This window comes from Carex rostrata, chromosome 32 (assembly GCF_964058835.1).
Source record: "Carex rostrata chromosome 32, lpCarRost1.2, whole genome shotgun sequence".
NCBI lineage: Eukaryota > Viridiplantae > Streptophyta > Magnoliopsida > Poales > Cyperaceae > Carex > Carex rostrata.
Window position 1 is genome coordinate 1,020,048 of NC_135949.1, and position 13,817 is coordinate 1,033,864.

The 13,817-nt window shown below is 34.5% G+C and overlaps 3 protein-coding genes across 5 annotated transcripts; 1 reads left to right on the forward strand and 2 right to left on the reverse strand.

Moving 5' to 3' along the window:
• Positions 1-971: 971 nt before the first annotated feature.
• NMNAT (nicotinate/nicotinamide mononucleotide adenyltransferase) lies at positions 972-6,347 on the reverse strand. 3 transcript variants are annotated; one of them, XM_078296849.1, is made up of 12 exons: positions 6,210-6,347; positions 6,063-6,118; positions 5,727-5,859; positions 4,857-4,977; positions 3,978-4,051; positions 3,551-3,636; positions 2,958-3,041; positions 2,424-2,508; positions 2,266-2,345; positions 1,968-2,069; positions 1,790-1,848; positions 972-1,407 (listed from the first exon to the last, which is right to left on the reverse strand). In XM_078296849.1, exons 4-12 carry the CDS (start codon positions 4,928-4,930, stop codon positions 1,305-1,307), a joined length of 747 nt encoding a protein of 248 aa, XP_078152975.1. In that variant the 5' UTR covers positions 4,931-4,977; positions 5,727-5,859; positions 6,063-6,118; positions 6,210-6,347; the 3' UTR covers positions 972-1,304. The 3 variants fall into 3 exon arrangements, with proteins under 3 accessions (XP_078152975.1, XP_078152974.1, XP_078152976.1); XM_078296848.1 differs by having other exon boundaries at positions 4,857-5,049; XM_078296850.1 differs by lacking the exons at positions 3,978-4,051; positions 5,727-5,859; positions 6,063-6,118; positions 6,210-6,347 and having other exon boundaries at positions 4,857-4,880.
• A 1,074-nt stretch (positions 6,348-7,421) lies between these two features.
• LOC144547915 (large ribosomal subunit protein eL37z-like) lies at positions 7,422-9,575 on the forward strand. Its single transcript, XM_078296601.1, has 4 exons — positions 7,422-7,569; positions 7,667-7,802; positions 8,786-8,887; positions 9,342-9,575. Exons 1-4 carry the CDS (start codon positions 7,567-7,569, stop codon positions 9,389-9,391), a joined length of 291 nt encoding a protein of 96 aa, XP_078152727.1. The 5' UTR covers positions 7,422-7,566; the 3' UTR covers positions 9,392-9,575.
• A 2,239-nt stretch (positions 9,576-11,814) lies between these two features.
• On the reverse strand, positions 11,815-12,990 carry LOC144547755 (uncharacterized). Its single transcript, XM_078296452.1, has one exon. It carries the CDS (start codon positions 12,988-12,990, stop codon positions 11,815-11,817), a length of 1,176 nt encoding a protein of 391 aa, XP_078152578.1.
• Positions 12,991-13,817: the final 827 nt, after the last annotated feature.

The window sequence follows — 13,817 nt, forward strand, 5'->3', positions numbered from 1 at the left end:
CTGGTATTAGGGGTGATTAATGAGCGAGCATGAGCGAGTTAGGGTATGCTCATGCTCGCTCATTAAGTAAATGAGCGAGTTGTTAATGAGCGAGTTTAAATGAGCGGATAAATGAGCGAGTTGTAAATGAGCGAGCTTTTAATGAGCGAGTTATGAGCGGCTCACGAGTTATGACTTATGACTCATAATAAAATTATATAGTGTGCCCACGCATAACAAAATTTGTTAAAAATCATTATAACAAAATCCAATAAATTGTCATAATTCATTTAAATGAGCGAGTTGTTATAACTATTACTTGTTTTGGGCTTTAGGCGGAGGTTTTGGTTCTGTCGATTGATAAAAAAAAATGAATATGAAACTATGAATATTAGTATATTACAAATGATTAAATGTTACATTGTGCTCACTATATTACACAGGATTAAATATGAAACTACGCTCACTATCTATCAATCTTAATGATGCAAGGTTGATATTACACATAATTACATAGGATTAAATGTGGCAGGGATTAGATGTGACAAATTATTAATGAGCGAGTTATGAGCGAGTTGGGTCATGCTCATGCTCGTTTATTAAGTAAATGAGCGAGTTTAAATGAGCGGATAAATGAGCGAGTTTAGACGAGCTTTTAATGAGCGAGTTATGAGCGGCTCACGAGTTATGAGCGATTTACTCACCCCTAGCTGGTATGTCTTCTTGCTTTGGTTGTTGCTTTTTTCTGGCCATGCAACTTATAATATCCTTTCTAATTGTTGCAGCTTTTGTAAAAATAATAATAATAATAATAATAATTCTAGATATGAACAAGACCGGTTTCTGAATACATTTTCAGAAAAAAAAAATTAATAAACCGAAATAAGTAGAATTGCTACTCTTGCCTCAAATTCTTTTTGGCCAATAATTCAAGCATCGTGCATTATTGCAAGAGAGAAACTAATTTAACCAACAAGAAGGTAGAACACAAATCAAACAAAAAATTATTTTATTACTTATTAGTTGTACTGTGCATGAACCATGCAATTGTCAGTTATATTGTACATGAACCATGCAGCGCAACATATTTACTACTTACAATGTAAGAAGTCAAATAAAAAATTATATATTTCAAGCTAGCAGTATCTCTAAAATACTTCTGCATTTGTAGGATAATAAATCATTACCTTGGCAGTAAAAAAATGTATCGAAATATATTATGGAGCCGTCTAGCAGCAAATTTCTTCGCCTTTAACTCATTTTATTATTTTTATTCTTACCTTGATTTCAATCTCATTTTATCATCATCTCATGCTTCAAATCAATCACTTATCAGTTACACTCGAATAGAGTTCGGTATCTTTAATGTACTCAATGACTTCATCAGGTATCAGGTACTTTATAGAGAGTCCTTTTCTTATGCAATCCCTTGGGGAAAAAAAAGGATAGCAAGTCATCGGTTGCAGTAAAAAATAGAAATTTAGAAATTATGTTTAAACTAAAAAAAAGGATCGATTATTATCCAGTTTAGGAACTGCTAAAAGAAGGAAGAAACAAAGAATTTTCATGTTACAGATATAATGGCAGTTGAAGAAATATTTTCATTTTTATTTTTATTTTTGCCTAATTGTTTTATATCTAATTCCTTTATAACAAAACCTAAGTATTGTATTTCTATTATCTGGGCTTTGGAGGAGTGCAATCCTTTTGTTATGTACATGTCAGGATTATACGGTTATACCATTATGTCAAACCATTGTCTACCGCCTGTTATTTGTGTACATACTTCATATGCATATTTCACTTTTACCTGACTCTTGTTGAACTGATTTGGTTCGGGATGATCTCATCCACTGAGATAATGTTGTTCTGGCAAAAGTAACATGATAAATAGCATCAAACCATTTTAGCTGCATTGCAATTTCAACTGCATGGTGAATAAAAAAATAAAAAAAGGGAAAAAGGCTGAAAACCATGAAAAGGATTACCTTGTTTTCACTTAGAATTTCATTATTGCATATAACTTTGTCGATATCCTTCCCTTCTCGGCATATGGAGACTACACCAAAATCTTTGCATATTGATCTGACCTGGAACAAAATTAATTTACTTTTCTTTCATTTAAAATATGGACTTTTTTGTAAATTTACTTGCAAATTTTGATTTACCATTTCGATTCAGGATTAGAAGACCAGATTAACTTGATCAGTAAGGTTTACTTAGAGACGATATTGGGTTACATTGAGACCCATGGTTAGTTGGAGTTGATTACATAATTTATGTTACCTGATCAGCAATCCATACTCCGGGGATTACAAAAGATTCAAGAAGATCTGAACCACATAAAAGCATCACTTTGAGAGAACCTACATAAATAAGTAAATAAATAAAAGAATAAGGATTCGTTAACTTAAAACTGGTTAAAATAATGTGTTACCACAAACCTTTGTCACTGAAGCCTGATTTGAGCAAAGAGTTCTGGATCCTTGAAAGAACTGTCAGTGTTCTCTGGTAGCTACATTGGTTGGCCTATAGAAGAATTAAATATATAATAGACTGGTAAGGTCCCATAAGGTGATGTGCAAATGAAAGAAATTCGATTGAAATGGTATACTTATATAAAGTATTTGTTTTATTCTTTTCTTTTGGTATCATGCACAGCAGCAAGAAAATTCTCAGAACAAAAGATGATATACCCCAGAAAAATGAGAATGATATATATATTCCTTCCAATAAATTCTCCAATTCTTACAATATGACAACCAATTTAAGAACATAAATAAGCACGACGGCTAGTATTCTAACTTTTGAAGAAAATTCAAAATATTAGGTGGTTCAGGCATATACTCACAAGAGTTTTTTCAGGAGCTCATCTGAAATTTTCATTCAAAACATGACAATTTTAACAGTAAATCCAAAGCTTAAGGAATGATAAGCCAAAAAATATTGAAAATCAGGGTGGAGCAACATTAGATTACCTCCCATGGATCTACCATCACAAAGGACGAGCTTTTGCATGCCAGCTCGCACATCCTGATTCGATGTGTGCCTGATATAAGATCCTACAAATAAATAAATAAATTGCACATCTTTTGCAGATAATGCCTGATACTATACGACATTTGTGACAAAGTATCCAATATTGCATACAAAGTGACCAGCACCTAACAGTTTGAGATATTTGATACAATATCTGAACATTAGAATATAGTGATGGAAAGGTATATTCCATTAAATATTGACAATTTTACCCCTATCTCTGGTATATTCATTTTCCCCTAGGCCCAAATTGAAATTAAGATTAAATGAAATATATGTTTGGATTTCTGTCTGTAAAAACTAGTAACATTTTGGTTACAAATTCCAGTAGAGTTTAGTCATTTGTTGCTTGACTTAAGCTTAGTTTTGACAGTTGAAGGCTTAAAGGGTATTATTTGCAAAAGTTTTTAGGCATTGGTTGCAAATGCAAGACATCTGTGGTGTCATTTTAGAACAAGATACTGTGTGATTACTTTGGTAGCCTAAAACAAATAGACATGACATGTATGGTATTTGAGTAGAAACTAGGAACCTTTTTCTTATATGCATCATTGACAGGAGAAAGATAGCCTCCAAGTACAACAAAACCCCGAGCTGTCAGTTCATCCCTTGCCAACTCTAATAAAGGAAAATATTTAAAGACTATACAGTTATAATAAATGTGTATGAAAAAGACCAAATTCCCTAATGAAAATTTAAACTGACTAATTTTGAAATACGCAACAAGCTCAAAAAGCATACGATTAACAATGTGATGTAATTTGGTAAACGTACAAGGCTTCAATTACTCAAATTTTCTATGAATTGTATAAAGTGGTACCACATAGCTAAATTATGGCTTACTGAAACCTTGACAGGCATGCCAATAAAAGCTAACACATTTGAGAAAAATACAAATTAGCAGGAAAAACAATACTAAAACAAGATAAAAAAGTAAATATCAGGACGAAAAGACTTGCCAAACATTCGTAAATGCATGTATGTTGGTGGGTTGAAGCTTCCCGATGATACAAGCACCACATATCTAGGATTACTGAAATCGGTACACAAGCTTTTCTCAAGAAGGAAAAAATTGAAGAAAACAAAGAAAAGATAAGGAACGGAACGGCACATCCCCCCCCCCCCCTCTCTCTCTCTCTCTCTCTCTCTCTCTAAAAGTGGCTACCAAGTAGGGATGCAAAAAAGTCACGCCATGACCAGGGCGGAGCCAGACTTTCGAATTACGGGGATCAAATATATACGGGGGTCAATTATATAATTTTTTTCTACAGAGAATGGAAGTCATTTTTACTATTGCATGACATTTTACATTAAATTATATACAAAATTATACATTAATACAAAATTTAAAAAATGGGGGTCAATTGACACCCCATACTGCCTTACTAAATTCGCCTCTCACCGGATACATCACAAAACGGCATGGTTCTGTCCCACATGTACTGGTTATGTACTATGACTCACATATCACGTGTCATGACCATTTGCGTGACATAACCATCCTTTGGAAAATTGGCACGGCACGGCACGCAAATTGGTCTGGTCACCACTCGGCACGTGATCACGTGTGATTAGCACCGTTCAATCTAGCTTAAATTACGAAAAAATAGTTAAATGTGACCAAATATATATCTCTCTCTGACTTGATGACGAATAAATTACGAAGAAATTGCACCTAAAAATCTGACTTGATCACGCCGTGCCGTGTGACTGGTCATGGTACGGCATGAATTATACATCCCTACCGCCAGGTATATATATCTCTCTCTCCTCTCACTCTCGCTCTCCTTCCAGGCCTATTAAATAAAATTAAGGAAGCAGCAAATGGGAAATTGTACCTGATCGAGGATTCGGGCTTATGTACTAGATCAAGCGAGAGCTTCTCCAATGGCAAGGGAATGTCCGTACTCATCTCCACGTAATTAACCCGCCTACGTGCTGTGGTGGCACTGGAAACACCTGGTTCCACAGGAAAACAGCTCTGGACTCAGTGGCGAGGCTAGGAATTCAATCAAGGGTAGGCAAGCATAACTATATAAATAGTTGTAAAAAAAAAATTTAACATAAATGAACATCAAAGATTTCAACTAAGTCAAAAGTTTATAACAAATATTCTTTTACATATCAAAAAACAAGAAATATATTAATGCTACAAAATCAAGTCAATGGGGGAAGCTTTCCTCTACGGTTACTCATATTTTGCCATCGTTGCATAATTTGTTCATCAACTACCTCATCAAATAACTCACTCTCAACGTAAGTAACCAAACAATCATTCAAGAATTGATCTCCCATTGAATTCCTTACTCGGTTTTTCACATAATTCATCACCGAAAATACCCTTTCAACACTAGCTGTAGCCACCGGCAATATCAATGCTAATTTCACTAATTTGTAAACTAATGGATAAACATTGTGCCTCCTCTTTTCTACCATTTTTTGAGAAAGTTCAACTATGCCCTTTAACTCCAAAAAATCATCATCACTTCGCATATCCATGCAAAAAATCAACAATCTCATCAGTATTACTAAATTTTTTTGAAACCATTACTCTTTATATGATTATATCAGTAAAGCAAGACTGATACATATTTTTTTTTTTAAAAAGCAGTCCGAGTTTAGCCACAAAGCACGAAATTTAAACGAGTCATTCAGAATTCTGAAATGCCAGAATGCATCAGAAATAAATAGAGCGATGGGGGGGGCACCTGTAAAAGGGTAAGTTGAGCAGAGAGAGTGGTAGCCTCAGTCTGAAGGGTTAGCACCTTCCTCTCCAATCCACTTGTGTACTTTATCTTCCTTTCTTTTGACCGAGCAGCTGACAGTCTATTTGCAAGAATCCTAAAAATACAAGTATACAACCAATTTAATTTAGCAATTAAAACTATATGATTCATAAACTCTTAAGAATTCAGGTTATAACTAGATAGAAAGACCAGATAAAGAAAGCAAATACATCATAATTCAATCCTTCATAAAAAGAAGTCAAAGCCATAGCTACGATAATCTACAAAACCTTAGTAAATTAAGTAAATTAAAAGTACCAGTATCATGGTGCCAGCGCCTTCAGCAAGACGTTCAGGTGCCAGCGCCTTCTTTACTGTGTAAATTTATACAACCAATTGCCCAATTAAATGGATACTTTGCAGGAAATTGACCAATTAAATCTGTTATAAAATTGCCCAACTAACCTTTGCAATTAAAGCTGAGGCGAGACAGTGCGCGCACGCTGAGCGAAGGAGAGAAGACGCGCAGCTTTTCCTTCATGCAAGAGGCGCGCAACGGAGCCCTCCGTTTCCTTCGTGAGAGCCGCGACCTCCTCTTCCTTCGCGCAGGAGAGGGTTCTGGGCCTGGGTAGGCAGGATTTGTAGGCAAGCCCATAACAAAAGCCCGGTCCAAAAATAAAAAATAAAAAATTACAGGGGTAGCCCTGAATATAGCGCAAAAGGGAAATTGTATGAATAATTACAATTTAGAATTGTTGAAATCGATGTTATATCAATTTCATATCATACGACCAAGATTTATAGTTAATTAATCCGACTTCATAAAATACCTTTATTTAATTTGTTATATTTCTTAGACTGATGTTTTTTGGTTTGTTTATGCAGTATTGAATTTTTAAGTTCATAATCCCATAATATTAGACAATTTAATTAATAGAGCTGAGCATCGTTGATTATTTAAATACTTATATTTAATTGTTAATTAAATATAATTGTTAATTCACTGCAGTGACATTAAAATAATTGTTAATTAATTGCATGGATGCAGAAGTTACAAAATTAAATTTGAAATTTATTTCTCTTTATTCTTTAACAAATGTTTGAAATTGATTTCTCTTTACGATATTTGAAATTGCTAATCAATTTTATAGATGAAAGAATATATTATATTGTTGGAACATATATAGCATTATGGTATAATTATTTTTACTCAAATAAATAAATATATTATTTAGATCTTATAAAACTAGACCAAATGCTCCCTTGTACGTAAGAGGGCAATTCCGTCATTTCCAGCGGTCAAAGAGGAAAAAAAAAGGCACCATATTATATATTTTTTTATAAGATATGTTGTGAACATGCAAAATAAAAAAAAATAAAAAATCGGTGAGCCAACCCAGTCTGCGCATCTCCAGTCAGTGCACCGGTTTAATTTGGTGCGCGGACTGAATATGCATAGGTGGTATGAATTTAATTTCGATAGTTTGAGTGGTGATTGTTTAATTTTGATTTATTAGAGTGTTAACTAAAAAATTTCAGTGTGTGAAATTGCTAATTAATTTATAGATGAAAAATATATTATATTGTTAGAACATATATTGTATTATGGTATAATTATTTTTACTCAAATAAATAAATATTTAATTAGATCTTATAAAACCAGACCAAATGCTCCCTCGTACGTAAGAGGGCAATTCCGTCATTTCCGGCGGTCAAAGAAAAAAAAAAAACGCACTATAAATAATCCTCGCTGCAAGCCACTAGGGTTTTTCTTTTCCATCTTCTAACCCGAGCGCGGCGGCGAGGCGACAAGCAAGAGAAAATGGTAAACTCATGATCTCTAAAACCCTAACCCTAGCTGTCGACGATGATACACCAGCGCTTAACAATTGCTTGTATCTGTTTGTTTCATCGATTTACAGGGCAAGGGAACGGGAAGTTTTGGTAAGAGGAGGAACAAGACGCACACACTGTGCGTGAGGTGTGGCCGTAGAAGCTTCCACCTCCAGAAAAGCAGATGCGGATCTTGTGGCTACCCGTCCGCTCGCATCCGCAAGTGTACGTCCTCTGTTTGATTTTTGTTTGATTTTGAAGTATTCTGTTTGCTATGATTGATTCTGGTGTGATCGATTTTGGTTAGATCCGACTTAGCTTGATTGAAAAGATTGATTTAGAACTTTCAATTCACTACATATTTGAAGACAGGATTGTACAATAGCTATTATTTAAACATTATTCAACTCACTAGATATGTAAAGACAGAATTGACTGAGATTGTTAGAAATATATAATTTGTCGTGGATTAATGCATCCGTTGCATTTATACCTTGATCTGTAGCCTAGTCTGCTGTTAGTCATGAGGAGTAGATAGAAATAAAAATTTTCTGGTATATGTAGTTTTTTTACCAGCTAAAAGGAACTGAAGTCCTGTGTCGCAATTCTTAGGAGTAGCTAGATTTTTTTTTTTTTTTTGAAAAAAGGTGCAAAGCACCATTTTCATTGATATGAAACAAGAAACCCTACAACTAGATTTAAAGAAAAAAGACCCAAAAGTACCCAACACACTCTAGCTGTAACTCAGTCAATTTGTACCAGTGGCTTAATTAAGCAAGTTAGTTTGTATTGGTTTAACAGTAGTATGTTCACACAGCACAAAAGGGGGGGGGGGCATGAAACGGCTTTTTTCAGATCCGTTTTTGCACTTTATGCATGTAATTTTAACAGTTTGACTGTGTTTCAGTGTAATGAGTGTATGAAAGATGATTTCGAATATTATAATTGGAATGAATTGTTTATTTTATGTGTACTGAATATGTTTATGTTACTTTTACCCTGTAAATGAAAATGCAGTTTTACTTGTTTCTTATTCCTCCATACTGATTGCAACTAAGAGCACTTTTGTTCTTAATAACAAATGGACTCTATAATGAAAATGATTATTAGTAACATTTTAAGATTATCATTGTAATTTTTCATTCTTCTTTTAATATACATGTATTATTTAGGATGTATACTTGAAACTAATTTGATATATTATGCAGATAACTGGAGTGTGAAGGCTATCAGGAGAAAGACAACCGGGACAGGCCGGATGAGGTACCTTCGTCATCTCCCCAGGAGGTTCAAGAGCAACTTCAGAGAAGGTAAAACTCCCTTTAATTTTTTGGGGCTTATTGCAAGTAGTACTGAATCTTGATTTATCAGCTAATTAAAGTAAATCAAAGTTTTGACAAGTTTGTTCCTTTGTAAATGGTGTCTTTTTCTCAATCCAAAATTTGAGTAAAGTCAAAGCCAACTTGTTTAAAAATAATAACATTTTATAATTTGCTGCTCTATTTGTCAAATTTAATGGTCATCTGTAAGAAAAAAAAACAGTCTCATGTTTCCCCCTATTTTTTTTAAGCAAAAGCTCTCAAATGTATTAAATCACACTTGATGCAATTCTGTCATCTTAATCAGAATTCAGTGTAATGGAAATATAAAAATTTGCCAGCAACTTTTTGTTTTTCACTTTGTGCATGTTGAAATGCTTGTCACACACTTAGGCTGAATTTCTTTTTGTAATAAAAAACTAAGTTCTTATTTCAAATGACACAGGAACTGAGGCTGCGCCAAAGAAGAGAGCCGCTTCTGCCGCATCAAACTAAGTTCAGTTTGGATCTCTAGTAAACTAAGTTCAGAATCGATCTGTCTTGATTTTGTTTTTGGGCTTTTGCCCATTTGCATTATTAGTTTTGTTGGAAGAGAGGATAGTATTATTACCTTTTGTTTATTTTATGCTACCTTTTTGAAAGTTTTATTAAGACATGAGAAAAGTTTTTACTTGCATAATTTTCAGTGAATTTATTCTATACAGGTGTCTAGTCATCTGCATTCCGTCTTGATTATTTTTCCCATAATCTAACCAAAAAATAAGTTGTCATAAATTCGCCGGATGTGAATAATTTTGATATTTCATGAAAATAACAACTGACGAAACAAGTGATGAAAGAGAGTGAAAAGGAAAAAAAAAGGTTGTTTTTCTGCATGTGAATTGATCCGTGTTCTCTATTCTTCATATCTATGTTTTCATTGACATCAAAATTCTTTTTAGCAGTTCAGCTTGTATAATATTTAGTCCAAGTAGGCACCATCGTCCATCGCAGTTTCTATTAGTGTTTTTAATGGAGAAGATGACGGTGTAATTAAATTTGAAGAAATATTAAAATTCAGTACTAAACAAATAATAAAAATTCTGGTGAGCAAACATAAATTCCAAATGATGTTGAACGACCTCCAAAAATTTACTCAAACATTGTTTCATTACTCTGTCATGGTTTTCTGATTTTTATTCTGGCAATTCCAGTCCATTGGATGCGTTTGATTTCAAAAGAATGAATCTGTAGAAGTCCTGATGGCTGTGATACCAGATAATTAATTATTAATCACACCAGATACTCATCTATGCACTGAATAAACATTGCTACAAACAGAGAATCAAAGATACTTCTTTAATCTTTGTAAAGAAGGCATATTATTCATGGAGAAGGTACATAACGTTTGAAATAGCTTTTATAAGCTAAAATAGCCGCTTTGAAAGAAACTATCCAAGCTCTCCAATCTCTACAAATGAAAACAACACGTAGCAACTATACGCGCAAAGCGTGCTGTTTGATCATGATGATAAAAAGATGCCGCATGTTATGTTCTTTGCGTGTGGGAATATACTACCTCTGAAGGAACTGACGTACCACTATAACTATGGTATAGGGGAAGTACGTGATTCTGATTTCTGATGGCAGTGTGAAGGTTAAAGAGTGTTACTGCGGTGCGTCAGAGTGCAAGGGGAGACTCTATTAGTTGGTGAGTTCTTCTCCTGTTTTTCTTTCTTTTTTCTGAGTTGCTGTGAGTAGTGTGCAAAGATGCAATAGATGTTATAGATATGACTGATAGTCTAATACTTTTTGGAACTGGTAACTGTGAGCCAATAAGTGCTGTTAACAGCCTATTTTTTTGATATGTTGTTACTTAACTGGTGTGTTGAACTTGCTCTGAGCAATATATGCTTTTATTGCCTTATTTTTTTTTAATGCAATTTAATTTTAACTGATCTGTTTTCTGGTGCCTTTTTGAAATGCAAGTTGGTTTGTCATAAATTTCTGTGGTTTTTTCTCTTAGGTATTTTGTTTTATTTTTTACTTGTTGCGGCTGAGCAACTAAGATATGGTTTTGCTTCATCAATGATTATTTTTCTGTAATTGCTTTATACTATCATTGAAAGAAGTATGCTTCGCTTTTGACTCGGCTTGATTATGTATTAATTAACAAGTTTTAATAAAAATGTTGGTAGTTTTTGTACGAAGAGAATGTTCTGATATGTTTGTTATTTGTTCAAATAATCTAGGTATTCATCTCAGCATTGATCTGGTAATATGTACCCAACATTGTTACCTGTACCTACCATTTAAATAGACTGTTAAATTTCCCTTTTACATAGTCTACCCAATTTCCAGTTTTGCCCTTTCAATATTGGTACTGGTTTCAGTGGATCTCTGGTACGGTTTTCCAATTTTGCCCTTTCAAGACTGGTACTGAGTTCAGTGGGTCTCTGGTATGGCCACTGGTATTGTTTTGGTTCACAATGTCTATGGTACAGCTACTGGATATTGCTTTTACCATCATTGGTACGGCTACTGGTTTCTTCCTCTGACTGGTACTGGATTGTGCTTTAACACAATGCTTGGTGCATCTAGCAATATTTTTCCCATAGCATCACCTCCTCAGTTATTAATATGTGTTGGAAGTCAACGTACCAGTACAGAGACTACAGAGGTATTTTCATGCTTATAGTATATTTTATTAGTGATTTTCTTTTTAAATTTGTTGTCTGTAATTATTTTAGAACAGAACAGCTAATTTCTGTGAATTTAATAGCAAGTAACAATCATTATAAGAGCGAAAAGCTAATTTATGTACAAAAACAAGCCAGAACATTAACTCCAATACATCCCTGTTACACCATATCAGAAAAGAAGTGCAACAATAACTCCAATACATTACCCATATTTCTAGAATCCTAAAACTAAACAAATCACATGTCAGATTCCTTAGAAATCTCTTTCAAAATCTGCGGCACTCGGGCCATGCTATTAGAATAATTGAAGGCTTGATCCCCGCGCCATGTCCCTTTTATAGTAATCATACCATTGTCTACAACTCGTCCCGTCTCTATTTCCCAGCTGAATAACTTTTCAGTGTTATCTCGATACTTGAGCCGCACAGCAATATAAACAAATTTCCCATTAAATCCTACCGGACGTACAACGCGTCGCTTGTAGAACAAATCAGACTTGTTTTTGTGGCGCAACTGCATGCCAAGACAAAAGTCAAATGCATTTACCATGCCGTCCCAACTCGCTGCATGCATCCTATCCCAGTGGGACCCCCCAGTCAGTCTCCACACTTCGATCCCGCCACTCCAAGCACGGCAACATGTGATTTCACCGGCGTAAACCCCTACATCAGTGACTCCTTCTATCACCTTCCCTTCAATCACCGGCAATGATAGGGACCCTGCTATATCCCTCTTTATATCATACCACAAAAGAAACTTTCCACAACACCAATATATCACCCCCTTCGCTGCGCATACTGCTTTAACCGCTGCTAAAATCGTGTCTATATATATGCTCTGGCTAGAACGGGTCCATTTGCCGGTGTCTGAATGATAGATGTCAAACTGGTACAGTAGACCATCTCCATGGTTGCGCATCAGAGGATCAACAATGGTGAACCGATGAGGTAACTCGCAAGGATCATACGCAAGACCCATTTCAGTGCGGAAATATTTTTCCCCGACAGCATTTGGAACGAACGCCATCTCTTTGGTAGCAGGATTACACACACAGAGGGATTTCATGCCACTGAATTCACCATAAAGGAGAAGTAGGCCGTTTGTGGAGGAGACTAGCATGATCTCACCAGATGTCGGGTTGAGGAAATTGAGGGATGGGTCGGGTACACCTATAAGTTCCGGGTCGGGGAAGAACGATAAACCATTACGCGCCATGTAAACAAAGCCACTTGATGAAGTGTTCGCTAAGCGGGACTGATCGGCAACAAATGCGGCATCTGAACTGATTAGAGAATATATTTCCTTAGAAATGCATTTGCATCTGTTCAGGCATTTGAAAGGGAGACGAGGCAGGACCATTTTGTGAAGTAGGTGGTCTGGAATGTCTATGTGCCTTTTGGTAGAAGGCGCCATGATTCTAAATATTAGAGAGAGATAGAGAGAGAGAGAGAGAGAGAGATCAGAGGGAGAGAGAGAGGTGGAGGAGGAGGAGCGTTTATATAACGGACCATAATTCTAAATATAGAAATATGAGAGAAGCATTGAAGGAAGGTTAAAGCGCTATTTCTATTTCTGTCATCTATTTACTTATTTCTTAAGGTAAGTATATATTTTTATATTATTTCCTTATTTAACAATTACTGACCTTCTATTAATAATTAATCAATTATATTGTTTCCTTATTTAGCAAGTGTTTTATTAATGCGCATTACTATTAGACATGCTTGTGTTTCATGGTTAAATAAAGAAAGTTAATCCCGCTTGCCTAAAAAATGAACTACATGTCCAAGTTTTACTAGGTTCAGCAATGCTTCATTAATTTTAAGTTTGATTTTCTGTTATTTAAAAAAAAAAAATTAAAAATTATTTTTTTAAATCATGTTAACAATTCTGTTTTTTTTTTCCAGTTCACCACCTGGTGAAATGTAATTGTTCATTATTATTGAAAATGAAAACAAAAAATTTTGGTTATGATCTAAAGTTTTATAATTGTGTCGAATACAGCTTAAAATTATTTTATAAGAAAACGTACGGTTTAACATTTTTTAAATTTAATAAAAAATTACGAATAAAGATATACTATTGACATGTTCATGTTATTACCCAAATAAATTAAAAAAAATATTCGAGGCAATGCAATATAAATTTTTGTATGGTTATAGTTGTAAGCAAACAAAATTTCGAACAAAATCTTAAAACACGTAATATAAATATTTATTCATAAAATTTATTAAAATTTC

What these genes read in the sequence shown, in the direction of transcription:
- LOC144547915 (XM_078296601.1), top strand. An exon ending in GTCCGCTCGCATCCGCAAGT is followed by an intron (nt 7,803 to 8,785) that starts GTACGTCCTCTG and finishes TATATTATGCAG; the next exon opens with ATAACTGGAGTGTGAAGGCT. An exon ending in CAAGAGCAACTTCAGAGAAG is followed by an intron (nt 8,888 to 9,341) that starts GTAAAACTCCCT and finishes CAAATGACACAG; the next exon opens with GAACTGAGGCTGCGCCAAAG.
- NMNAT (XM_078296849.1), bottom strand. Translation starts at nt 4,930, where the DNA reads ATGAGTACGGACATTCCCTTGCCATTGGAGAAGCTCTCGCTTGATCTA. An exon ending in ATGATGCATATAAGAAAAAG is followed by an intron (nt 3,042 to 3,550) that starts GTTCCTAGTTTC and finishes ATTTATTTGTAG; the next exon opens with GATCTTATATCAGGCACACA. An exon ending in ATCAGGCTTCAGTGACAAAG is followed by an intron (nt 2,346 to 2,423) that starts GTTTGTGGTAAC and finishes TTATTTATGTAG; the next exon opens with GTTCTCTCAAAGTGATGCTT.
- LOC144547755 (XM_078296452.1), bottom strand. Translation starts at nt 12,990, where the DNA reads ATGGCGCCTTCTACCAAAAGGCACATAGACATTCCAGACCACCTACTT.